The sequence below is a fragment of the Hippocampus zosterae genome, chromosome 5 (assembly GCF_025434085.1).
Source record: "Hippocampus zosterae strain Florida chromosome 5, ASM2543408v3, whole genome shotgun sequence".
Lineage (NCBI taxonomy): Eukaryota > Metazoa > Chordata > Actinopteri > Syngnathiformes > Syngnathidae > Hippocampus > Hippocampus zosterae.
Window position 1 is genome coordinate 180,128 of NC_067455.1, and position 25,235 is coordinate 205,362.

The following is a 25,235-nucleotide window of genomic DNA, read 5'->3' on the forward strand; positions in this document are numbered from 1 at the left end:
CTCTTGCATGCGTCAATCTTGGCTTGGCAACACCCGTCCCTTTTCGGGTCACTTAAGGACATGCTCCATTTGACACCGAACACCCATCGAGCGCCAAGGTGTACGCGGCGCTCACAGGTTTGGGATGGCTTGGAAATATCCTGATCACATGACAAGAATTAGAAATGGCCTTTGAGACATTCTTATTGGGCTTTTCTTTGGGTTTTCATGTTTTGAGCGCTGGCGTGTATCCCGACGATGGCGATTCGGGCCACAAAATGAGTGGCGTTGCGTCTCAGAACAAATTCATGGAGTGATTTATTTCCCCCTACTTGAAGAAACAACAGCGCTAGGCTTGGGGCGTCTCTTTTAAAGCATTCAACTCGGTCCGGGCGAAATGTTACCACTCCCACGAGCCGAAATGTGGACTTGAAAAAGTGCCATTGGGGCTCGTGCACTCTTCTCATGATCCAAAGCGTGTTGCCGTTGGCGAGGACTTGAGCAAATAGGTGGTGGCAAATGCTCAGATGAGGCTTGACTCCGGCAATTAGGTCACCCCCCCCACCCTTCCCCCAAGAGAGAGATTGCAGAAGCAAAGGCAGTGGAAATGTGCGCGCCGACGGGTTGCTTCTGCTCCGTCGGGCTGCGGTAGGAGCGCGCGAGCGACCTCCACGCCGTTTGGCGTCCGAGTGAATTTGCCTCCATTTTGCCCGCCCTCTTTTTTTTTTTTTTTTGACGGGCCCTTTTTCTTTTTTTCCAGGCGGCATTTTCGAGCAGACCGACGGCGCCGTGCCCCTGGTGGGCGCCGAGGAGCTGGCCTTCAAATTCGCCGTCAACAACATCAACCGGAACCGGACCTTGCTGCCCAACACCACGCTGACCTACGACATTCAGAGGATTAACATCTACGACAGCTTCGAGGCCTCCAGGAAAGGTAAAAGCAAAACGCCGAGACGCGGTTCCCGACGGCGCCCAACAGCCTGCGAACCCCCCCCCCCCCCCCTCCCGGGCAGCCTGCGACCAGCTGTCCCTGGGCGTGGTGGCCATCTTCGGGCCGTCGCACAGCTCGTCGTCCAACGCCGTGCAGTCCATCTGCAACGCGCTGGAGGTGCCGCACGTGCAGGTGCGCTGGAAGCATCACCCCGCCGACAACAGGGACACCTTCTACGCCAACCTCTACCCGGACTACTCGTCGCTGAGCTACGCCATCCTGGACCTGGTGCAGTTCCTCAAATGGAAGACCGCCACCGTGGTCTACGACGACAGCACAGGTCAGCGCGGTCCGAACGTGCCGGCCCCATTGACAAAGCGCCGGCGTTGAGCGCTCACGTGCGCCTATCGACCTCCCGTCGCCCCGACGTCTCTTTCAGGGCTCATCCGACTCCAGGAGCTGATCATGGCGCCGTCCAGGTACAACATCCGGCTGAAGATCCGCCAGCTGCCCGTGGACACGCAGGACGCTCGGCCCCTCCTCAAGGAGATGAAGAGGAGCCGCGAGTTCCGCATCATCTTTGACTGCAGCCATCACACGGCCGCGCAGATCCTCAAGCAGGTCGGCCTCGCCCGCTTCAAACGCTCCGGCCCGGACGCCATCGCTGCGAGTATTTTCCCCAACGAAACACCGCGAGGTCGCTATAAATACGAGAAGGAAAGACTAAGAATAAACGAGGAGCAGGTGGTGAGGAGGCAAAAGTTGTAACGCACAGCCAAACGACGGCACTCGCGGCCAAAACGGAAAAGGTGGATGCACCGAGATCTCGCCCGCGTGAGAGAAGCGGCCCAGTTCCCCACGTGGGCCGCGTAGCGCTTCTTTCGTGGTCCGCACGCGCTTCCGTCAGCTCGCGTTCCGTCTGCCGCTCCAACGGGAGCAAATGGCAAAGCGCGTCCCCGCTGATTTGGAGCAAACAAAGCCCGAGCGCCGTCGACCGCTTCAAGAGGAAGTCAAGTCAATATTTTCCTTGACAATGAGAATTAAAAACTCCGGCGCTTTTAATCCATCTCGGCGGGCGGCCATTTTGCTCGCCGCCGCCACTTGCCGAACAAACCAGCAAAGGAGCCCTTCGGCGCCGACGTGTCCTTTTCGCTGGACGGCAAGCGCCTGAGATGCAGCAAATTGGTCGTTTGGCTTGATGGAAGAATAGCGGAAAGGAGCGGGTTTTGGCTGCGGGTTTTTGGCACCCCACCGCGCCAACCGCGTCGACCTCGAAATCGAATGGCAGCGCCAGAAAGGCTGGCGACGGATTCGGGGTGCGCGTAGCGTCGGGATGACGCGTGGCTGGCCTCGGAGTTGCTTTGTGAGCCATTGGCCCTTTTCTCTCCATTGTTGCTGTCCAGGCCCAGACCATGGGGATGATGACCGAGTACTACCACTACATCTTCACCACTCTGGTAATGAACGTCTTCTACTCCCGATGAACGGCGGGGCGGGGCGGGACTAATGGCTTGGGTAGGCCCTCCGCTCCGGAACCACTTGCCGCTTCCTGTTTTATGCGCCCAGTCGACGTACGTGGCTCCAGAAAACGCGTGGGCCCAAGTCAAAGGTGGCTTGATCGTCCGCTCGCCGTTGACGGCAAATCGATGCCAGGGAAGGAGAACTCGGTGACAGTTTTGTCAATCCAGAAAATTCTGGATTGTCCGCCCCCTGACCCCGAAGTTACTTGAGGATCTTCCGAAGTAGAGCACAAAGTGGAAGAAACGATCATTGCCCCTCAAATGGAAAGGTCTTTATCCACGACGAGATGTGGAAGCTCAATTGTTCAAAACGGGTCATTTGTATTTTCTGATTAAAAAACAAAACAAAACTATTTGACAGTACATGCACCAAATGTATTAGTTGTCATGGCAGCTCTTTTTCTGACAGCCGCCCTTCTCACATTTTTTCAATGTCCAATGACATTTTTAGTATTGTCGTTTATGGCGCGGGCCAGTGAAAAACGGATGGCGGGCCCGCAAAGGGGGCCCAGCCCGTAGTTTGGACACCCCCTTTGCATCTTTGCCGCCCATGTGGAAAGTCTGGACCGAGTGCCTTCTTTTCACTGTTGTCCACACATGCCGCAACAGGGGGGGGGGAGTTGAGCTTGCAACGTCACTTTGGTCTCCCTAGATGACAGCAATGGCTGCCGCTCGCCGCCATGTTGAACGGCAACCACGTTCGACGCCGCTGCTTTCGCCCTCTGTCGGCACTCCGTCTCTGCGGACCAGGCCAGTCGGCTGTGATAATGCGCTCTGACACGGAGGCCCGGCCCTGACGTGTGTCATCGCTGGTGCTCTCAAGCATGGCCCAAATCCTCGTTTTGACATGCTCGGTGTCTTTGGAGCATCTGCGCTGCTTTCGTGGGTGAGAAAGCACTGTTCGAAAAAGGCAAATTGCGACGCTTGATGTTGCTCACCTTTGATCGGGGAATACGCCCCGCGGGAGGAGCGGCTCCGATCAGGTCAAGCCGCAACACCCTGTCGCGCTCCGCCGCCTTGACTTGATCCAGAATGTCGTCATGCGCTCTGGAACGAGCTCAAAACCGCCGCTCAGGCTTGACCTCGGGTAACGCTCCGCAGGGGGGCCGCCGCATGCCATGCTGCACGTGCGCCGCAGCAGGAATGACGGCGGGCTTGCGGCCGTGGCCAACGGAGGCGTTGATCGCAAATATCGTCGCGGGGACTACGTGTTCCGAAAATCGGGCTTATGGAGGGGGCTCTTTTGTTTGACTCCGTTGGCCAAGGTGAAGCCCCGAAAGGTCGTGGCATTTTTCCCTCCTTGACGGTGTGGACCAAGGGCCGGCAGCGGCCTTCTTATTTTTGCAGGGTGGCGGATTTTGCACGGGTTAGACGGCGCAGGTGCGCCCACAGACTTGGAGGACGGCCTGGATTCGGTGCGACGTCGCCGCCGCCGCCAAAGTGAACTCCTAATTGGAACAAGACGCTTTTGTGACACCCTCAAAAGGCTGCAATAGAAAGGAGGATGTCACAAGAAACGCGTCGTCCGTCTGCCAGCGTTTCTGTCCCATTTAGTTTGTATTCTTAGCTTCAAAAGCCGGGAGAGCGACCCCACCTACTTTAGCGAGCGTTTCGCAATGTCACGCGCAACAACAGTCGCGTACTTTGATCTGCGCGCATCAAAAGATGGAGACAAGTGGAGAAATAATTCAGCGGCCGCTGGCGTGTTTCTTGTTGTATTTTTGTCAGGCCGCCACTCGCCCCGCGGGGTGCTCGTGAAATATCCACCTTGATGCACTCGGCCATGACGCCGCGACATGTGTCAGCATGTGACTTTGCGCGTCGATGCCTGCTTTGGCTTGGCCAGAAGTGGCCCCGGCTTCAACGGAATTGCTTTGGTCCGCCGGGGAAATGGGAGTCGGCGACAATTCGCGAGACAACAGCCTTTGCGGCATTCTCTTGCGATTGAGTTCAGGAGCTGAAATGAGCCGGCAGCCCTGCCGAGCAACGAGCGACCTCTTGACTGGCCAACTGGGAAGAAACAGCGCAGCAGTTTGTCTCGGGTCGTAAGATTTCCACTCGCATTGCAAGTGCCAGACAAGAAGTCACAGCGAGGCTCGACTTTCTTCGGTTGCCCGTTTGTGCCGCGCTAGCGAGCGGGGACCGCGGTCCGAACCGTGCGGGACGTGCAAAGAGTTCAAAGTGTGCTGCGGAAGAGCGCTGATCCCAGCCGCTTCATCTTCAGGGGAGAGCCTATCCTGGACGTCTTCGGGCAGCGGGCAGGGGCGCGCTCCCAGCGGGTTGCCAGCCCGCCGCGGGTCACGCACAGACGGACGACCGTTGGATGCAACGCCGTAGGAGGCGGTGCTTGCGAGGCACAGAGCTTTCCGGCGTCCGCGCTTTTTGGCCCTAGGAGAAGCCCCACTGTCCTTGAATTGCTTTCGCTAATGGGAAAGCCATGACCTTTGCCCATTTGGGGGTCCAATTGTCACCGAAAACATACGCTGGTGCAAAGCTTGAATTTTCCCACTCATCTGACCGCAGTGCGATTTGCTGCAGGTCGAGAAGACCTTTTGGTCGGTCACGTTTGCGAGGTGAACGAGAAAAACTCAATCCCAAAAACCCCAAAGTCCAAAGTAGCAAACAAAAATCATGACGGTAGCAACGAAACGGCAGCATGAGTCGTCGGGAGGGAGGGAGTCCTTTTCTAGCAATAATTGCATAACGACCAACAGGTGTGCAGCTGCAGGGGGTGGGGGGGGGGCTACAGCGCTACTGCTGCTAAATATACGATACGTGAAAAAGCACTAACAATTGTCTATCTATCTTTATATTGCACTTATATTGAAGTGCGTACAGCTCTCTTTATCGACATGAACACTCAGCTTTGGCTTTTTTCTACCCCCCAAATTTGCTGCTGTCGACTGTAAATTTCTCCAGCGTGGGACAATTAAAGGATATCTTATCTTTAGCGGCCATGAATCTCTTGGCAGCGTGTTTGAAAAAACCTCCTTTGACTTTTATTTGGATCTGAATATAGCATCCCCCTAATCAGAAACGGCGTCGTTTCACGGGCTTTTCATGCGGGGGGGTTGGCGCGGGATGAAGAGCCAGCACGCTTGAAAGGCGAAACGAGACTCTCTCTCCTCTCCAAAGGATCTGATGGCCATTGATTTGGAGCCCTACCGCTTTTGTGGCGTCAACATGACCGGCTTCCGCATCCTCAACGTGGACAACCCGCTGGTCTCCTCCATTGTGGAAAAGTGGTCCACAGAAAGGCAGAAACCCCCCAAACCTGACTCGGGCCTCCTGGAGGGCATCATGACGGTACGTCCGAGCGCTGGGACGCGCAGCCGCCGCGGCTTCTGCCTCCCTTGGGCGCCGTTGCGCCGTTGCCGGTTCCGCACAAATCTCTTAAGGAGGCTGACGGTTTGCTTCCACCCCCGTTCCAGACGGACGCGGCCCTGACCTACGACGCCGTCCACATCGTGTCCGTCTCCTACCAGCACGCGCCGCAGATGACCGTCAACTCGCTGCAGTGCCACCGCCACAAGCCCTGGCGTTTCGGCGCTCGCTTCATGAGTTTCATCAAAGAGGTAAAGTCGCCCGTCCCTTTGCCGGTGATGAGTGGCGAGGGAGGAGGGGGAGGCGGAGGCGCGGGGACCGTGTTTACCCGGCAAATCAATCACGGCCGCAAACAAAGAGCCTTGATGGACGCATGAAAGCCACGTTGACGTCCGCAGTGTGAAATCCCCCTCGGACGTTATTTGATCTTCTGAACCTTTTGAAAGGACAATTTGTGAAACTTGCCTCGAGTGACTTGTCACGCAGAAAATAGAAAGACCGAGATGCTGGGCAAAGCCGCTCGTATATTCTAGCCCAAGATAAAAAGACGCAGGGAACGTGAGCCACGACTATCTCGTGAGGACCAAGCTCATTGATACGCCGAGCGACCGTCCTGGCGCCGTCGAGCGCTTTCACGCATTTTGATGGCCGGCGAGGAAGCGTGCGCAGAACGCGACTGCCGTTGAGTGGGAGCCCCAGCAAGCCGGCTGCTCGTGTTTTGCGTCTCGCGGCCATTTTGGGGGGCTCGAGACATAGAGGGTTGAAAAGTGAACGGGAAAGTGCTGGCAATCACTCTCGGGTTATCTTGTCCTTCAGGCCGCGCATTGTCAAACGTGCCTGGCGCGGTCTTTCCGGATGCACGACCGGTCACGCGGCTTAGCCGGAGTTTCGGGCTACGATCGCGGCACCCGCTCGCACGCGTCTGAGGTCTGATGTAACTCTCCGAAATATGGCCAGACTTCAGACCCAGACGGAGCCAAACTCCAAGCGTGGGCAAATGAGGAGTCGGGAGCACTCAACCACTCCCTTGTCCTCCGAGGCTCTCGTTAGCATCCCTCGGAGAGGATCATCGCCTTCCATTTGCGCACGAGGAGCTTGCTACGTGCAGATTTTTAAATCCCCCACCAAGTTGCGGAATTTCCATTCTTTCTCAAGTGACTGACAAAAAAAAACAAAAAACGTGAGGCTTTTTTTTCTTGTGGTTTCTTGCCCTACTTGATGGACTTTAAAAACCTGTCTCGAGGTCTTTGGACCGACATGATTGTATTTCCAGTGTGTTAAGCAAAACCCAGCAAGGAAGTGACAAGTTTGCGACGCGCTATGGAAGACTCATTGTGTTTTGTGGAGGGGTAGGGGGGTGTTTTGTCTTCTCACCCTCTGCTGAAGCGGCCTCGCTTGATCAATCTGCGGAGACAGCTCGCACATTGCAACTATCACAGTGGGCGATGCACTTGTTGCGAGTCGCTCTTCCAGATCACAGAAGCTCGGTAAACAGAGTGGGATGTGTTGTTCCAGTCCAAAATATCAATGTCGCGAAGACCGACAAGCGCCAAAAGGGGTTATGCTATCATTTGTTTTGCTGAAATCAACGTTTTCCAAGGAGGTTGGTGGCTACGTGCCAAGGAGGAATGTCATCCGCTCTGGTGCAGATCCCAAAACGGCAAGAACGAGGTGTCCAGTCGAGTGCCAGTTCAGTCTCTCCTCCGCTAATTGACAGCATGAGGCTCTTTTCTCTTGGTCGGGGAAAGATCTGACACAATTTTGACGTTGGCAGCGAATCATCCGCTAAGCTCTTTCAGGTACATTTCAACTAAGTATGCAGGTGGTGTTTCCTTCCGGCGGGGGGGTCAGCTTTCGAACTCGGTGTCTTTGTTGTTTGTCCTGGAAGAACGTGAGGAAGGAAGGTCTTCCACGGCACATTTCTAGTGACGTGATTCCGGTCGGTATGGGTCAAGGCGAGCGAAAGATACAAAATCACACCCCGCTATATTGGACCTTGGGCTGTGAAAATTGGGAGGCACCCCCAGACGCCGTAAGCTAAGGTGTACAGGAAGTGAGCTATGATTTCTTTGGGGTTTTTTTGGAATGTACGGTGTTCCACTGGGATCAGTTTTGGGGCCGCTGCTGTTTTCAACCGTCTTTGTACTTACATCCAAGATTTGTGATTTTTGCTTGTCGCTCGACAAAAAAAGTTGCGGACGTGTAAGGGCCAATTCATCGCCCGCTTGGCCACTCTGACAACGCCTCCCCCTCTGTCACCAACTCATCTTAAAAGTACGTTGACTTTCCTCAGATGGGACTCGGGCTTCTTCTGAACGCGGACGAGAATCTGATACGCGTCGGTGGCAGCAGTGTCGACGAGTAGTTAGGAAGGCATCTGCCTCACAGTCAGCACTCCTGCTTTGGACCATCTGTGTGGAGAGTTTGTTTGTTCCATCCCTGCTGGCAATTAATTTTCTCCTCGCACATCCCCGAAAACACGCTTCTTCGGTGAAACCTCCAAATTGTCCGAAGGGCGGGAGGCGAGCGTGAGGGCTTATTCGTCGAGACGCACCGCGCCATTGAATCGGAATCGGAATGGGGCCTCTTTCAGACGTGGACAAAACGGAGCGATTGGATATCCCGTAACCTCAAGGTTTGGCATCCCTTCAAGATTGAATTGGCTCCGTTGCTTGTTGTCATGCTTCAACAGCCCCGTCGAGGGACTGCGCTCTTCCGTCCTCATTGGGAAATTATTGAATCACCCTCCAGTCTGTCTCGCCAATGACAAACGTCACCTCCAAAAGACTTGGGATTGTCTTTTTACGGTCTCCTATCGGGAAGCTACCGCAAGGGCCCCCGGTGACGATCGAGACGAAAGCCAATGAAATATTATTACATTGTTGTCCTTACGCCGGGCTCCCGTTTAAGGACAACGCCGCGGCGCTCGCTTGTAAAAACAGGAACTCCGGTCTGATTTACGCACCGCCCAAAGACAGACCGTCAGACGTGTCGTCAAGGTCGAAGAGGCCGAGGCGCTTGCATCGCACTCTGAATCCTTTGAGCATCCCGAGGCCAACTTGGCACGCTTGGAGGAAGTCGCGTCACATTGAAGCTTGAACATTCAGAGTGCTGGTTGTGGAGGAACTGCCCCCCTCCCCCAATCCCCCCGCCCCTCCCACCCCTTAACATCCATCCATTTTGACAGGGAAACGGGGAAGAGCAGATACCGGCTTAGCTTGACACTGCTCGCGCTCGATCCCAAATTAAAGCGCAGCAGCAAACAGGCAGATGAAATGGACGGTCTGCAGCAGGGCGGGTGCTGCCACAAACGCCGCTCGCGTCTCCTGTTTACCGGGGAGGAGAATAGTCAAAGAGGGCAGTTCTGTCTTTTCCCTCTTCAAGGGGACGCAAGCAAAAGACTGTCGTTAATTAACTCGGCGGTTGTCTGGCGTCGGCGGCATCCGATGTGAATTGTAATGACCAAAAAGATGCAAATGCAGCCTGAACGCTTTGCGTGGTGATGCGCCTTTTGGTGAGATATGCACACGCCGCCTGCTAATTACACGCTTTGTTGCTCGTTGTAGCTCTTCAATTATTGTCGGCGTTACCAATTTATTATGTGTGCATGGACATGGGTCCTCGTGGGGTCTTACATACGAGAAGGACATATCCAAATTGGACCCCGTGTAACGCAGGTCAAAAGACAAGCACAAAATATCGAAGGAAATCGCTGGTCAATCAAGAGACGGGAAAACCCCAAATGCTCATGACACAAAGCCTTGATGACGAATCAGAACGAAAAACTAGTTCCAAATTGAAATGCAAAAAAAAGACGGCCAGACTAAAATGTCACGCAAAAACACGACGCGACATCTGGAAAATTCAAACACAGCGACAAAGTTGTGAGCGAGACGAATACATTTCCTTCCTTAAATACCAAGCTGATTCTGATGGGCGGCGGGTGCGCAGGCCGCAGGCAAGGCCCTCCTCTGCCACCTGCTGGAGACGCACGATCCGGTGGGCGGTTTGGTGATTGCGGTTGGAAATGTCCTCCTTTTTTTTGGTCTTTTCCAGTCCCAATGGGACGGACTGACCGGGAGACTCTCGTTCAACAAGACGACTGGATTGCGTACGGACTTTGACCTGGACGTCGTAAGCCTGAAGGAGGAGGGACTTGAAAAGGTAAGCGCCGCCTCAGTCCGTGCCGCGTCATTTCTTTTTTCCACCTTCAAATTCCCGCAATCGACTCGCCGGTAAATTAGACAATCGCGGGTGAATAAAACTGATCCTGACTTGTCATGTTGTTGATGAAATTGTGGCTGGTCGCAGCGACAGTTTTGCCTGGTCAGAAGTTGCGGATAGCAACAACGTCAGTTTGCTCCGTTACTATTGAAAGAAACGTGAGATGGGACAGCGTGGATATCCCAAACCTAAAATTTTCTTGGCGACTGGGCCAAACGGAAATGAAAATATCCGCAACGCATCTAATAGGAGACCTACGGTCGATGGGCTCCGACTTTGTCATCGCAATCGTCTTTCCTGGAATTTGGCTCCGCTCGTATCGGCTACACCGACCCGCAAGTATCCGTGTGCGACGAACACCGCCACCTGACGAGCGTAATTCAGCTCGCTAACAAGGAAGCAATTTGGCACTTCCTTGAAATGCGAGTGGATCATAAAGCAAATTGGATCCGGGCACACGTTTGGGTGTTAATCGCCGTCTCTCTTAATGATAATTTGAGGTGATGCCCAAAATGCAGTTTGGTGCTAATGGGCTCTCTAAACACGAAATAAATTGAACACACAAGCTAACAAACAAACAAATGAATGAGGAAATAATGCGTGCGCTGGTGCGCTGGTGCGCTGGTGGGCTGGTGCGTGTGTGTTCAAGTAAAAGGTTGGTCTTGAAAGCAGCCTCCCAACTGGAACAGCCTCTCGCTCCTCGAAGGGCTTTTAGGCCCTTATGAATATATCAAATCGGGATAAGTCCCATTATGACTTGCTCAAGTAGGCCCTAAAGGCTCAAGACGACATAATAGCGGAAGCTTTTCATCTTGTAACCCTTCTGTTGGAGGATGGCGGCGGGGGCTGGGGGGGGGACGCCGGCTCTGAACTCTTGTCGGCCCGTCGGTCTCGCGTGGGGTCATTTGAATAGAAGCGCGTGCCGTCATCATTATTTGATGGCGCATTAGCATCTCCGCCGGCGCGCTTTCGGATTCCCCTTCTGGAGCCCGTTAGGCTGTGGACTTTTCTCGGCTAATCCCTTGTAATTGAATATTAGCCCCGCTTTGAGCTGGCGCCGGGATGACGACGGGGTTCTTAGCGTCATTGTCATTCAGGACCGGATTTCGTGGAACGCGGGCCCCCGAGATAAGTTGTCGCTCAGGAACACGCTCTTCTTGCTCATCGTGCAAAATGGAACGGGGCGCAATTAGAAAGGATTTCCAGAAAGCCGCGTGCAATCGCTCTCTCTGCCAGACCGGTCGGGAGAATATTTGTGCCGAGCGAAACAAACGGCGCCAAAGAACAAAGCGTACGAGGGGGAAAAAGGGATGAGAAAAGCTCACGGCCGTCATCTCCGGCAGGTCGGCAAGTGGAGTCCGTCGGCGGGTCTCAACATCACGGAAGCGCCCAAGCGCAAAGGGGTCAACATCACGGATTCGCTGGCCAACCGCTCGCTTGTCATCACCACCATCCTTGTAAGTGCTTTGCTCTTCTTTGCCGCCGCTCGACGATGGCCTCCCGAGCTCGTGCCGGCCACGGATAGCTTTGCTTTTACAACTTGAGAGCGTGCGCACGTACGCCGTTTCGCTGTCTTTTTCCAGCCAATGAGTCCTCAATGCGACACGGAAGACCAAGCCGACGGCAGCCTGGCAAGCGGACGCGCGTTACCTTCGAGGATCCGAATGAATGCTGGAGATTAGCGATCGCTCGTAACGTGAGAGGAGAGGCCGCTCGTCTCGTTGGCTTTTTTTCCCTTTTTTTGGGAATGAACCGCTTTGGTTTTGGTTTGGAACGAATAAAGTGCCCCCCCCCCCCCCCCCCTGCCTTTGCGTTTTTGGCACAATGCTGCAATGGCGCTCCTGGGGACGCACACGTTCCCAGCGACCCTCTTGAGGACGCCCTCTGTGGAAAAAGGCCGTCAACACGCCGATTGGACCCGGCGGGCGGGCCAAGACGCAACGGGAAACGGCAAACGTCCTTGAAATGGCTGCTTGGCCATCAAGCTGCCAAAAAGGACATTTTGCATCTGAACAACAAGTCATGACTTGATGCTCAGGAAGTCCTCTACTTTCCATACGCAAAAAGATTTCATATCGGTCTTCCCCTTTTGCCCCCCCAACCCCCCATTTTAACGAGCATGAACAACAACAATAAGCACCCCCGCACTGAAAAAATGTGGCAAATTCCAAGAAATCACAATAAAAACTGAACACGTGAAATTTGGTGGATGATGAAGATGACGTGGTGCGCCCCCCACACCCTCCCCACCGCCCCTTCCCAAAAAGTGCATTTGCGAGACTTCCAACAAGTCATTAGTTCAAGGTTATAAAAGAATCCATTTTCAATTTGGGGAGGCAAATCTTCAAGTTGCATATCAATCTGCCCATCTGCGCATAATGACATTGCCGCAAAGCGGCGGCGCCGACGCGTGAACGAGACGTCTGACGGCTTCCCGCCGATAACGTCGCCGACGCCTTTTCTCCCCTTCCATTAATTGTTCGCACGCCATTGCCCGTAATGCCTCCGCGCGGGCCCGCCTCCCTCCTCTCGCCGCCGCGACCGGCGCTTTGATTGCGGCCCGAACCGCGGGGGGGGGGGGGGGAAAGGCTCCCAAACGGATGCCGACGGCTTCCCTCAACATGCGCAAACTTTGTTTCGTCGACTTCATTGGACGGCTCGAGCGAAGTCGCCGGCCAAAGTCAGCGCATCCATTCCTCAGAACCTTTTGGTGAAGAGCGAGTTTTTGTCGAAGGGGTCCGCGTGAAAAGGCGGCGTCACCGTCATCGACGTCACGATGACGCGCTCGTCTCCTGGGCCGAGTCTGGAAACGGTTGACTCGATGTCCTCGAGACTGGCTCACAATTGAGGGCAAACGCACTCCCTCGGTGCTTTGCTCGCAATTGCGTCCGACTTATCCCAGGTGGAGTAAGTCTGGTCACGTCCCTTCGGAAAGAGCGGACAAAGGCCCCGCGGGCGGCGGCGCGTTCCCTTCCTCATCAAGCTCTTGGTTCCTGGCCCGAGTGATGAGCGGCCAGGCGGGAGATGACAGGCTGGCGAAGAGCATAAAATCAACGCGCGACGTGACGGAGGCCCGTGCGCACAAGGCTCACTTCCACGTACGTTACGTGTCGGTCACGTTAACTTGCGCGCCGGCTTTCGCGGGGATGGATCGGCGAGAGAAGACGCTTTTATCCTGAGTTCGTCATGCCGCCGTCGCTACCTGTTAAGTGCGACGGCGACTCGGGCTTTGACGTCGGATAGCCGAACGCGCCGGAGCCGAGCGCCGATCGCCGCGGCCACTTTTTAATGGCGCGGTTCCCCGCGCAGGAGGAGCCGTACGTCATGCTGAAGAAGTCCGACAAGGCGCTGGTGGGGAACGAGCGCTTCGAAGGCTTCTGCGTGGACTTGCTCAAGGAGCTGGCCGGCGTGCTGGGCTTCGCCTACGAGATCCGCCTGGTCCCCGACGGCAAGTACGGCTCCCAGGACGACAAGGGCCAGTGGAACGGCATGATCCGGGAACTCATCGAGCACGTGAGTGCGACAAAACGCAGAAATGTGGCCGGCTTGGCGAGCGAGCTGGGATTTGGCATGCCGTGCAAAACCTGTTTTTACGGTTGATGTTTGCGTTGCAGAGGGCCGACCTGGCGGTGGCTCCGCTCACCATCACCTACATGCGCGACAAGGCGGTGGACTTCACCAAGCCCTTCATGAACATGGGCATCAGCATCCTGTACCGCAAGCCCAACGTCACCAACAACGGCTTCTTCTCCTTCCTCAGCCCCATGACGCCCGACATTTGGCTCTACATCCTGCTGGCCTACCTGGGCGTCAGCTGCGTCCTTTTTGTCATTGCCAGGCAAGTGTGAGAGAGGGAGAGAAAGTGTCGCCCCCCCCCCCGCCCCACTCCCTTGAGGCTCGGTCCATCAAAACATCTCCATGAGGTCCACGTGAGCCCTTTAGCCGGTTCTCACGGCAGGGTGTGAAATGGAGCTCGTCGGTCGGCCGCGCCGGCCGAGGACGAGGGGCCGCAATCAAATCGACGCCTCGCAGGGAACAAAGTTACCGACTCAAGCTGGAAGATTAAAGGCGCCGCCCGATGATGAAATGATCTCAATGACGACTATTTATAGCCCTTAGCAACTTTTCACATTGGCTGAGCCCGATCTCACGTGGAAATATGATTCCCCCCCCCAACCGTTTCCTGCCGCTTTTCATGCAAAGTCGGGCTCAGGCAAAAAAAAAAAAGCAGGCCGCTCAAGTGCAGACAGCTGCGGTCCCCTGCCGCTCTTTTTGTTCGGGAATCATGGAGGGGGCTTCACAGCCCAGGGGGGGAAAAAGGAAATCATGGGTGATTTCGGCGAGCTGGCCTCGATAGCTAAAAGGTTGTCAAAGTGCATCGCGGGAGAGCGTAAGAGGCTACGAGTGCACTTCCGCTCCTCGGTTAAGAAATCTAAGGGCTGAAGACGGCACAAAAGGGATCCTCAGCTGAGGAGCCATCAGCATTCGCGTCACAAAGCCCATCGCGGCGACGGGCCAAGTCAACACAACGCAACCGACGGGCCCGCTGTTTGTTGCTATCGTCGCCATGGCCACCGACGCACTTCATTCAGCCGGTGCAAAAGTCGCAGAGATTTGCGGGGTCTCGACCCCTGAGTGCTAAGTAGGAAAGTGCTATTCTGTAGATTGAAAAAAAATTCAAATGCACCAAATGTTCCCAATTGCGCCACCTAGTCACGGTTGAGGTCAGTTTAGTGGCCCGCCGCATATCCTCAAAATGACATTCGATGCGGCCCACAAGGCTAGTTAAATAAAAAAAATCAAAAGAAGTGAGCGGAGGTGGGCAGAGTGAGAAAAATAACTTGTTTCGCATTCTGAACAGCTTTGCCACATATGCAATGATAGAAATAAAGGACTAGCGCTAACACCCGAAAGAACAATTTGCTAACCCGGGTCCTTTTGTGTGCCGGGTTGGGGACCCGAGTTTGACGGCCCCGGGCTAGCTGCTAGGTAGCCGGCGAGCTAGCCGAGGGCGGCGGCAGCGTATTGAATGCAATTTGAGTGTGTTTTACACCATCGCTGTCCATTCAAGCAATTGCCATGTCGGGAGGTGGCCGGCGCGCAGAGCCGCCGCTTTGCTCGTCTTTCTATGAGGTCGTCGTCGCATTGCAAGGTGCCGAGGGCTGTAAAAGAAGGACGTTGATTCCAATTTCAGGAAACGTCCGAAGCTTTACCCGACCGTCGCTCACTCGGGTGCCAGTCTTGAGAGCCGGCGCAAGCTGCGGCTTTCGCTGCTGATTGGCTGCCGCTAGCCGCAGACTCCGCGACGGCGATCGGAGCCAAAATAACTCGGATGCCAGTTCCAAATATGGCGCCGGCTGATCGTCGGTCCGTCACTAAAACCCAAAAATGACCTTTTTTGTTGAGCGACTCCACAGCAAACTACAGTACAACAATAAGCAGATTGTTTTATTCACACCAATCAAAAGAAAAGTGTTTTTTTTTTCGTTTTTATTTTCCCCCAGAATCATAGAGCTCCTGCAGCGAGTGACAAAAGATAGTGCGGGTGTCGCAAATGTTGTGAAATGGCAAGTACGGAAATGTTGAAGTCGAGCGCCTTTGAAAAGCCATCTGCCGTGAGTTTGCCAATGCAGCCGCTCTGCGACTTTGACAGACTTCCCGTCGCAACACATCGGCGCCTCCTGTGTTCAAACTCGACAGGACTCAAGTACAAAAGCGCTCACAAACGGAACCGGAGAGGAGTGACGTTCCAAGGGTTGAAACTTGTGCTTTCTGTGGGACTGCAAGAAGGCATTTCTAAAAATCTGCTTTCCCAACTTCAGGTTCAGCCCGTACGAATGGTACGACGCCCACCCCTGCAACCCGGGGTCAGACGTGGTGGAGAACAACTTCACCTTGCTCAACAGCTTCTGGTTTGGAGTGGGCTCCTTGATGCAACAAGGTACGGCATATGAAACAGTCGCCCCAACTGGCCCCCAGCCTCCACTTCCTGCCATTTTATTTTTTGCTTTCTCCCCGCCCCGCCCCCGTTCTGCGATTGTTTTTGGGCAAGATGTTCATCCGTCAGGGACGAGCGGCGCGGTGCTCTGTCTCACATGACAGAGCGGGTTGCTTGTCACCCACCTGCTGTTCCCCATCCCCCACCCCCAAAACAGAAAAACAGAAGGAAGGGGGAGGCTTGTCAGGCATTGTCAGCTGGGGCTAGATAGTGTTGCGGTGTTTGTTCCCCCCCCCGCCCCCGAGTGCGTCTTCAGAGTGGCAAATGCCATCCGGCTGTCGGGCATGCTGTGGTGTGGCTTATGAGATTGCTCGTTGAAAGTTTGACCGCGTCATGGAGTTTGATGCTCGCGCAACCGCTGACGACAGGCAGAGTCGTCGCTCTCCCAAAGACCAAGCGCCTCTTTGGCAATCGGAAACTTGCGTGCTCGCAAACTTGTCGCGTGGTGGCAGCACCAAATGTGTCTTGGATATTTTCCGAGCCAAGCTTCCAAACGAGGCGTTCTTGGATAAAGTTCAACATGGAAAAAAACCGCACAATTGGGCACGGTGGGAGTTCAGACTGACCGCAGTGGCTAATTGTTGGCGTTTCAGTCGTTTGGATTCGGGGCACACATCTGTCCAATTGGATTTTGGTGGTACTGAAAAGGAAAGAACAAAGTAGTGCCGATATTCACCGCGAGCTGTCGTTTGTTAAAGTCTGCTACACGCATTTTTTTTTCCCGCACTCCGCCAACCTCGGTGACAGCTGCTGAGACGGAAGGCAGCCATTTCTGTCAAATGCAAATGACTGTGTTTAAGAGGAGGGAGAAAAGCAGCAGCTTGTCTGTGGGAGGGAGGCGTCGCAAAGAAGACACCGGGCGACGAGGTGCAAAAGCAACAAAGCGCTCCAAATGTGCTCGGCGCTCAACAACAAACATATGTGTGATCATTTCCTGCTACCTTGACTCCACGTTGCAAAACGCATTTCCACCAACGCTGCCAAAGTGACGAGTGACGATTTACGGCCGCCATCAAGCGCGGCCGACGACAAAGAAGGACCCCGAAAAGCCTCGTTGCCGCCGCGATGCCGCGGCTCGGCCGGAGCCACGGCGACCGCAATGGAAAGCGGGAGATTCCGTTTGTGGCTTGGACGGTCGTTCCTGACCGAGCTGGCGGGAGAGAAGAAGCCTCTCTGACCTGCTGACCTCCCTTTTCTGGCTCGAGTGCCGTCGACTCCGTCTTCTCACGTCCAAATTTAGCGTTCGGCATCGCCGTTCACAATCGGGCCAAATTGCCAACCATCCATCCGGACTGGATCACCAGATTGGAAACGAGTCCGACTTCACAAGACCGGAGCAGAAAAGTCTGCGCAGATTGCTCATGGCCAAAGCGTGACTAAACACATCTCAGAAAATGGCAAACGGCAGGCGGGCCAGTTTCTTTCAAGACAAACTAACCACAGCGAAGCCTGCGGCTCCATGATTTGCCCGCGTAGGAGCTTCTTTTTCCCTTTCCAACCGCAACGTCCGCAATCGTTACGGGGCCAATAGCAGAAAATGCACCCATCCCAGTGGGGATATAGCCCCCCCAATCTCTTTTCTGAGGTATCAGGCCTTGTTTTTGTCCATTTTGCTTTCCGTCCCTGTCAGTGATGATGACTGATGACTGAAAACATCAAGGGGAGCCCTTGGAAGAACCTTTTAAAAATTTTTTTTTAAATCAGCCTGCCAGCACGGGACCGCTGGACTTTTTGCACCGACTCCGCAGTTCCACTGCACCTCCCTCCTCCCCGACGCTGACGGCGTGGAATCGAATCCCGTCGCTTGTCGCGGTTTCCTGCGCCGCTCGCCCCTCCCTGCGGTCGTAGCCAATTAGGGGATGGCACCGTCCCTCCCTCGTTTGTAAGCGCATGGAGCCTCCGTCGAGCCACGAAGGACGAATCCAATCACATTTGGCGGGAGAGGTTAGAGAGCGCAGCGCTCGGCCCGCCCCCTTCATTCCTTCGTTCCCCGCCCTGCCTGCCTCCCGCACGGGCTTGTTACTCTTCACAATTGCTGTCATCAATCTTCCGGGGAAAGTAACACGGTGCGCGCCGAGCGCAAGGGTATTTTAAAGCTTGTCAGAGACGAGATATAAAGTAACTCCGGCATCAGTCAGCGGGCCACCGGTGAAGCCGAATCGCTCGGCGGAGGCTGAGCCGTGTCGGGCTTGGAAGGCCCATATGCGCAGATATTCCCAACCAAGTACGGCACCGTAGCTCTGCAAGAAACCTCATGGAAGGACCCCGTCTGAGCCACTTGGGCCCTCTCTAATGCCGTATGTGACCTTTCACGGCCGAGTCCACGAATGAACTGATCGCGGAAGAGGAAAAGGGTTGAGAAGGTTCAGTCATGTAGTCTCCCAGGTGAGTTGGAGCCGAGCGATGGCAGGAAGATACCACAGAAAAACTTGCAGCTTATGTTCTCGCCGCGACGCAACTTGTCGCATTGAGAAGACGTGCCGGCATTGACGTGAGCGTGGCGATTTCGACACTGAGCAAGGCTAGTCTGAACGGGGAAAGACAGGAGGTCAGCATGGGAATCGATTCTAGTCCAAGACTCTAAATTGTCCCTGCCAGGTGCGTTTGTCAAGTCAAGAGTATTTCTGGAGCACTTTCAAACAGCCATCGCTGCATACAAAGTTTGTCCATTACGAGCGACTCGTGACCGAGCCAAGGCAGCTCACCTGGAACACAGGACGGGGGAGTATGGAAAGGGAACGAAATGATCATGAAAGAGCTTTTCTTTTTTGCCCCAAGTCTCCCAACCCAATTGCGTGCAATGTCAGACAGCCCTGACTGAGTATTGACTAAAGGCGGTGTGCAGGAAGCGCAGAAAGGCGTTTAGCTCCAGCATGAATCGGGGCGCGATGAGGCTCTTCGGAGTCGCGCTCGACATTTTACCCGGAAGAGCGGCCGGCTAATTAGCAAACGCCAAAGCGATTGTCCTTGATCAGACAGGGGTGGTGTTTTTGGAGATGAAAAGGCTCGAGCGGCGTCTGGCTTGCGCGCAGGCTCCGAGCTGATGCCCAAGGCCCTGTCGACCAGGATCATCGGCGCCATCTGGTGGTTTTTCACGCTCATCATCATATCGTCCTACACGGCCAACCTGGCGGCGATCCTCACCGTGGAGAGGATGGACTCGCCGATGGACTCGGCCGATGACATGGCCAAGCAGACCAAGATCGAGTACGGCGTGGTCCGCGACGGCGCCACCATGACTTTCTTCAAGGTACGCCGTGAACCATCCAGCCTCTTTCAATCGCGTCACCGCCTTCGCCGGCAATCCGATCGTGCCCGGCGGAAGATCTCGTCGAGCGTTCGAGAGATCCCAAAGGCGCGTGCGATCCGATCGAGGCCGCTCAACATGCTTGTGCCTTTTAGTCCCACCGCTGTGGGTTGAATTTGGTTTTGTTTCACTTGATTTGATGCGACTACCCAAAGTAGCACGCTGTAACCTCCTAACATGTAACGCCGCACTTCAACACACCTCGCCGACTTTGCGCCACATGAAAGCAAGAATCCTTTGAAAGGCGGCCGTGCAATTGGCCCCAATTCATACCCGTCCGTCAGGTCGCCGTTTCTCACGGTTCTTCGAGCGTTCGGCTTCGCGCGAGCCAAGTTTGTCGTTGGAACGACTTTGCGCTTCGGCTGCCGCTTGGCATCGCTGGCCGTTCTCTCCAAACGTGCGGCCAAATATCAACATTCTCGTCTTCGGCAAACGGGAGGCCTTGTTTTAACGGCCACCTCTCGCCAATTCGAAACGGCTCTCAGTCGTTAAGACGGCAATTATCCTGGATTGGACACGGCCCGAACGTGGCCCTTGTACAAAACGGCATAAAATACGGCAGCCTGGGCAGGACGAATGAGGAGGCTCCTTATCCCTCCTCGAGTCACGCTCATGAGGAGGAGCGCATCGCATCGCTGCGGCGTCTTCGGTCACGGTGTCGCCAAGCCAACAGAATGGCTTCGGCGGGGACTTGAAAAGATGCGCAATACAATCGCAGGCTCCCTGAGCGTCCCAGCAGGGAGACGTCGCAAACAGGCGGCAGAGGAGCCGCCCCCCCTCCACATCCGTATTACCCGCACGCTTGCCTTTGTTTGGGTTTCAGCAGGCCGGCAGAAACGCTTCATTTTTCAGAAAAATCCAACCAAAATAAGAATCGCAAGAATAAAGACATCACGGGCGGGGGGCCTTGTCTCGGTGAATGGTGGTGAAGAAGATAGCTGCCGTTGAGAATCGTTTGCCCGGACTTGAACGCGAGAGGCGAGATACGGGCGGACTCGGGAGCAATCTCCTACTCCGAGACTATCGCAATCTCGCAATTGCTTCGCTCGCCTCTTGATGGAGCATCGTTTTGCTGGTCTGATGTGGGCCTTCCATCACAACAACACGAGCATTAAAAAGTACAACAAATGTTGACATTCGGACCACGTCCGAGTGTCCTCGAGCAAGATACCGAATCCCCGGTCGCGCCCGCCCACGCGTCATGGGTAGGCCCACGAGGCGGAAACGGCGTCGCCGAGGTCTCGAAGCGCCGCGCGAGCGTTGACCATTTTTTGACCGCACCAGAAATCCAAAGTTTCCACTTTTGAGAAGATGTGGGCCTTCATGAGCAGCAAGCCCAGCACGTCGCTGGTCAAGTCCATCGAGGACGGCGTCCAGCGGGTGCTGAAGTCCGACTACGCCCTCATTATGGAGTCCGCCACCATCGACTACGTCACCAGGCGCAACTGCAACCTGACGCAGGTGGGGGGCCTCATCGACAGCAAAGGCTACGGGATCGGCACGCCCCTCGGTAAGAGATTGTCCCCGTCTGAGGACAACCGTGTCCGTCTCCAAAAAGCCTCAACGAATCGCACTGTACCTCGCCGCTCTCTTTGCAAACACATACTGTGCATTCTAGACGTGTTGAATAATGGCTGACCGGTACATAAGTCCACCGTGTGTGCCGCTAGCGGCCCAAAACACTGTTGCCCGGCTGAGGCTGTCGGTTGACCTGGCGCAGGATCGCCGCCATGATCAGGGATGTCGTGCGGTTCAACCCGCCCAGGGTGAAGGCCGTTGCAAACAAACGAAAAACAAAAAACACATTGCGATGACGCCGGACAGGTGGCTCTGCCGCAAGCGAGCCCTTTTTCTGGCGCTCCGAGCCGAGAAGTCAAAGCGGCCTCGCGCGTGTCGCCTGCAGGCTCGCCGTACAGGGACAAGATCTCCGTGGCCATCCTCAACATCATGGAGGACGGTCGCCTCCACATGCTGAAGGAGAAGTGGTGGAGCGCCGACGGCTGCTCGGACGACGAGCGGCGAGAGGCGGGCCCCGTGGGAATCCAGAAACTGGGCGGCGTATTCGTGGTGCTGGCGTCCGGCCTGGTGCTGTCGGTCTTGGTGGCCGTGGCCGAGTTTGTCTACAAGCTGAGGAAGACGGCGGGACGCGAGCAGGTATGCGCGCCTCCGTTTTGCAGGGGAGGAGGTCACGGCGCTCGACGGCAAAGGATTTGCGTGCCCCCCCCCCCCCGGCCATCGCGTTTGCTTCTTTGAATAGCCAGGCGTGCAAATCGCAGCAAAGAGAACCGAGACCCCTTTCCTCTCATCTGAGCGGAAGCCAAGCCAAGGCGGCACGCTCCAGTGCACAAGGTGTTGGCGGGGGCGCTCGCGGTGTCGCTTGACACGTCGTCGCGCGCGACATCTTGTCGCTCCGCACGCAAGCTAGCCAGGACATGCGCGCTGAGACACACAGACGCGTCCCGCGGCACGCTGACTGCGGATCTACCGAAGCTTTTGGGTTGGTTGGGAGTCCTCGGTGTGCAACCGTCGCCCATCGGCTGAAGAAGTCACTCGGTGTACTTTCTTGCCGTCATCTTGCGGCACATGAGGGAGAGACCCAAAATTTGCCATCGCCTTTGTTTTAAATCTGGCCCCCGCTCAGAGATCAGACCTCAGGGAAGGAGGTTTCTTCGGATTTGTGGCTTTCAGCTCGCGGAGCCGATCGATTTCTTTCTTTTCGATGCCGAGGCCTCACGATTGACCGCCACGCTCGGCCGACGCGCCTCGACGACACGTCAAATGTTTGCCACTTCAATATGGTCCATCGGTTGCGGTTTGGTCGTAAGCGCAGAGCAGAAGCACAGCGGCCTTCTTGTGTCTTTTCAGGGATGAATCCCTTTGGCAAGCCTGCCCCCGACAGAGACGCAACCCAAATTCCACGTCGTGGATCTTTTCAATGGTCGGACAGCACGCGTCGTGGCGAAAACGGCCATATTTGACTACCGATCGGAGAAAATGCCCAGTAGACTTCGATGGTTGACGCGCTCGCGGAACTCCTGACCCAAATGGGCGGCTCGCCGCTTCGTTTGAGTCGTGGCCTCTGGCCCCTTTTGGCCATGGGATTTCATGTCGCGCGAGGCGATGCCGGGAGACGTGGCGCAAACGCGCGGCATGCGCCGAGCATGAACAAGGTGACGTTTGAATGCATTTTGCGGACGCCGTCAAAACAAATGAAAGCTAAGGCCTTGCCCCTCCCTCTCCCCCCCCTCCCGGCTCGTGGCTCGCCTCCCCCTCGCGCTCCTCCTCCCTTTTTGCCCAGAGGTCTTTGTGCGGCGCCATGGCGGACGAGATCAGACTGTCGTTCACCTGCGAGAGGCGGGCCAAACACAAGGCGCAGCCCCCGGCCGCGGCCAAGACGGATGCGGTGATCCACGTGCGCGCCTACAACGACCGGCGTCTCCCCGGCAAGGACGACCTGAGCCGCAGCGCTGGGATGAGCCCCGTCTTCCCCTGAGCCTGCGCTCCCCGCAGGGCCAGGGCCTCCTGAGCGACGCGCCCGACAACCAAGACGACGGCGCGGACGGGATCCTGCGCTACGCCGTCAACCACAGCGACACGGGGACGCTGACAAAACTCGCGCAGCTCAAAATGCCGGCCTCGGCCACGCAGGTATGACGACTCGGAATCCCACCTCCACAACATTGAACATCGCAGACGCCATCCCCAAGAAAGCATCTTTTCGTTCCGCTCCCCGGAGAAGTCGCCGGGCCGGCGCGGGCCACGCAAAAACACTGTCGACCAATCAGCGAAAAAAGACTGGACTCAACACAAACAAACAAAGAAGGCAATAATAGCAGACGCACTATCGCGAACGTTACCTCGGACAGACTGCGTTGCGCGGTCCGAAACGCAGCGAGGTTGCGCCATTTCACCACCGCGTTGCATTCCACGTGAGGTAAAGCCGCCTTTGTCGCGGTGTCGTTATGGGACTACCGCGTAGGAGGCAGGACTTTGGACTGTTCATCTGTTTCCCCGCCAAAACAAAAGAAATACAGTATACGTATATTGCCAAAGATGTGAGCTGTCGACAGAGGACCGGTGCGCAATCTTGGTCTCGGGATTCTGCAGCTCATGACGGCCAGAAAGCCGGCGCCTGAAAAGCTTGCATTTACGTTGCAGGTCCACGTGACCAATTTCCATTTCACGCCCGTATCGGATTCTCCGTTTCAATCCAGCCATCCTTGATCCGATGCGCTTTTTCTTACGATTGTCGCCTTGGGGCAGTCGGCGGCGCCGACCCTCAACTGGTCGCGGGGAAGGCCGAGAGGCGCGCTCGCTGTCGCGCCTCCGGTCGACCGCCGTAGCGGCCAGATTCTTCATTTCATTTCATGGAGGTTTTTTGGTGGGTTGGTTTTCATTTCAATAGGGAAAGCTAAGTTGAGCTCCAAGTGTTTGGAGGCACCATCCCTTACTCGACACTTTTCATCCGATGGACCGTTTTGTGTTTTTTTTTCATTTGTACGTTTTGCCAGTCTCGTTTGCGATGCAAATGCAGGTTTGTAAACAATCGATGGATGTACTTTGACGACCTCGAGCTGCCATCGGCAAGGCGAATCTCATCTCGGCGTCGACACGCCACGCGCACCGGCAAGGAGGAAAATGGGAAGAAAAAATAAATCGCAAATTGTGCAAATTTCATTTTGGAGCTCAGCTTTGGATCGGATGAAAATCTGTCCGTTCGTGACGGAAAGGGGAAGCCGAGAACAAAGCCCGACTTTGGTCTCATTTATCAAACGGCGGACTATCGCGACTGACGGGCACGATAGTCAGTTCATCGGTCACGCAGGATCGGCAAATCACGACCAGCTGAGGGGCTGCCCATTGGTTATCGCGTAGTTCGGAGGGAAATCAGGCCATCAAGCAATCAAATGACAAACGTTACGGACGGAGATCATCTCCAGGGTGCTCAGGCGGCACCCCGTCCGGCGTTTGCCGCGCGTCATCTCATCCGACGTCCAAGCGGACCTCCGCTGGGCCCGTGTGGCTCCAACACGCGGGCGAACCTCGGTGAGGTTCCACATCGACCTTAGAGTGCAAATCTGTCTTAAGAGTGTGCGTGTGGGTGAGTATGTATAAGTTTAGCGGCGGTCCAGTTAGAGAGCCCTCGTCTCATTGTTTGTCCGAGTCCTCCTGCAAAGTAGAGCGTGTAGATAAGGACCCGTGTATTTTGCTACAAGTCGTAATCGTGATCAAGGCAGCGTCGTGGACGCCGCAGTATTCATTTCAATAGAGAGCTCACTTCAAGCCCACTTTGGCCCCAAATAGGATTTCACTCGGCTGATGGCATCCTTCTTCCTCTTCTTGCACGGTACTTGCTCGGGCCCGACCGGCCCATGGGCGTTTTTGGGGGGCCGATAACCGGCCGTCTGAGTCGCCCAATAATATAAAATCGTGGATTTGGGGGTCCATTCAGAGCTTACATTTGACTTTTGGACAAAACCTTGTCTTGGAGTATTTGTGACGACCGAAAGAAAAAGGGGCAAGAATCGACTTCATTATTATTTTATTTATTTTATTTTTTGTTGCGGGGTGGGAACACCGTGATCTTCTGTGTCGGCCGAATTTTAATGAGCGGATCGGCGAACGTCGTCGTATTTGATACTTTTCTACCAGGTCAAATGTGAGCTAAAGCCTGCGCCGCCCTGTGAAAGAAGAGCGACGATATGCTTCGGAACCGATTGTCATGCGCCCGATCGAGACTGTCAGAACAATGACCTCCACCAAGAAATGCTTGCTTAGCAACATCACGTGTAACTTCAAATATTTTTAAGTGAACCAAATAACAATGCCCCCCCCCCCCCCCCCCCCGAAACCTGGAAAGGGGCTCCTCCACTATTTGCCTAAACACCTCCCAGTCAGCAAAATTGGTCTGGCCCAGCTCTGGGGCAGACACGGCACATACACTCGGCCCAC

General features: G+C 55.3%; 1 protein-coding gene across 2 annotated transcripts in view; it reads left to right on the plus strand.

Moving 5' to 3' along the window:
* Positions 1 to 24,961, plus strand: part of grik3 (glutamate ionotropic receptor kainate type subunit 3) — a 51,646-nt gene extending 26,685 nt beyond the window's left edge. The window contains exons 2-16 of one of the 2 annotated variants that reach the window (XM_052065911.1): positions 740 to 913; positions 993 to 1,250; positions 1,350 to 1,531; positions 2,314 to 2,367; positions 5,566 to 5,736; positions 5,862 to 6,005; positions 9,811 to 9,918; positions 11,322 to 11,435; positions 13,288 to 13,491; positions 13,593 to 13,816; positions 15,801 to 15,919; positions 18,952 to 19,226; positions 20,568 to 20,793; positions 21,187 to 21,437; positions 22,584 to 24,961. In XM_052065911.1, the coding sequence (XP_051921871.1) occupies positions 740 to 913; positions 993 to 1,250; positions 1,350 to 1,531; positions 2,314 to 2,367; positions 5,566 to 5,736; positions 5,862 to 6,005; positions 9,811 to 9,918; positions 11,322 to 11,435; positions 13,288 to 13,491; positions 13,593 to 13,816; positions 15,801 to 15,919; positions 18,952 to 19,226; positions 20,568 to 20,793; positions 21,187 to 21,437; positions 22,584 to 22,937 (2,858 nt within the window). In that variant the 3' untranslated portion in view covers positions 22,938 to 24,961. The remainder of the gene's footprint in view (positions 1 to 739; positions 914 to 992; positions 1,251 to 1,349; positions 1,532 to 2,313; positions 2,368 to 5,565; positions 5,737 to 5,861; positions 6,006 to 9,810; positions 9,919 to 11,321; positions 11,436 to 13,287; positions 13,492 to 13,592; positions 13,817 to 15,800; positions 15,920 to 18,951; positions 19,227 to 20,567; positions 20,794 to 21,186; positions 21,438 to 22,583) is intronic. The other variant, XM_052065912.1, reaches the window with a different exon arrangement.
* Positions 24,962 to 25,235: the final 274 nt, after the last annotated feature.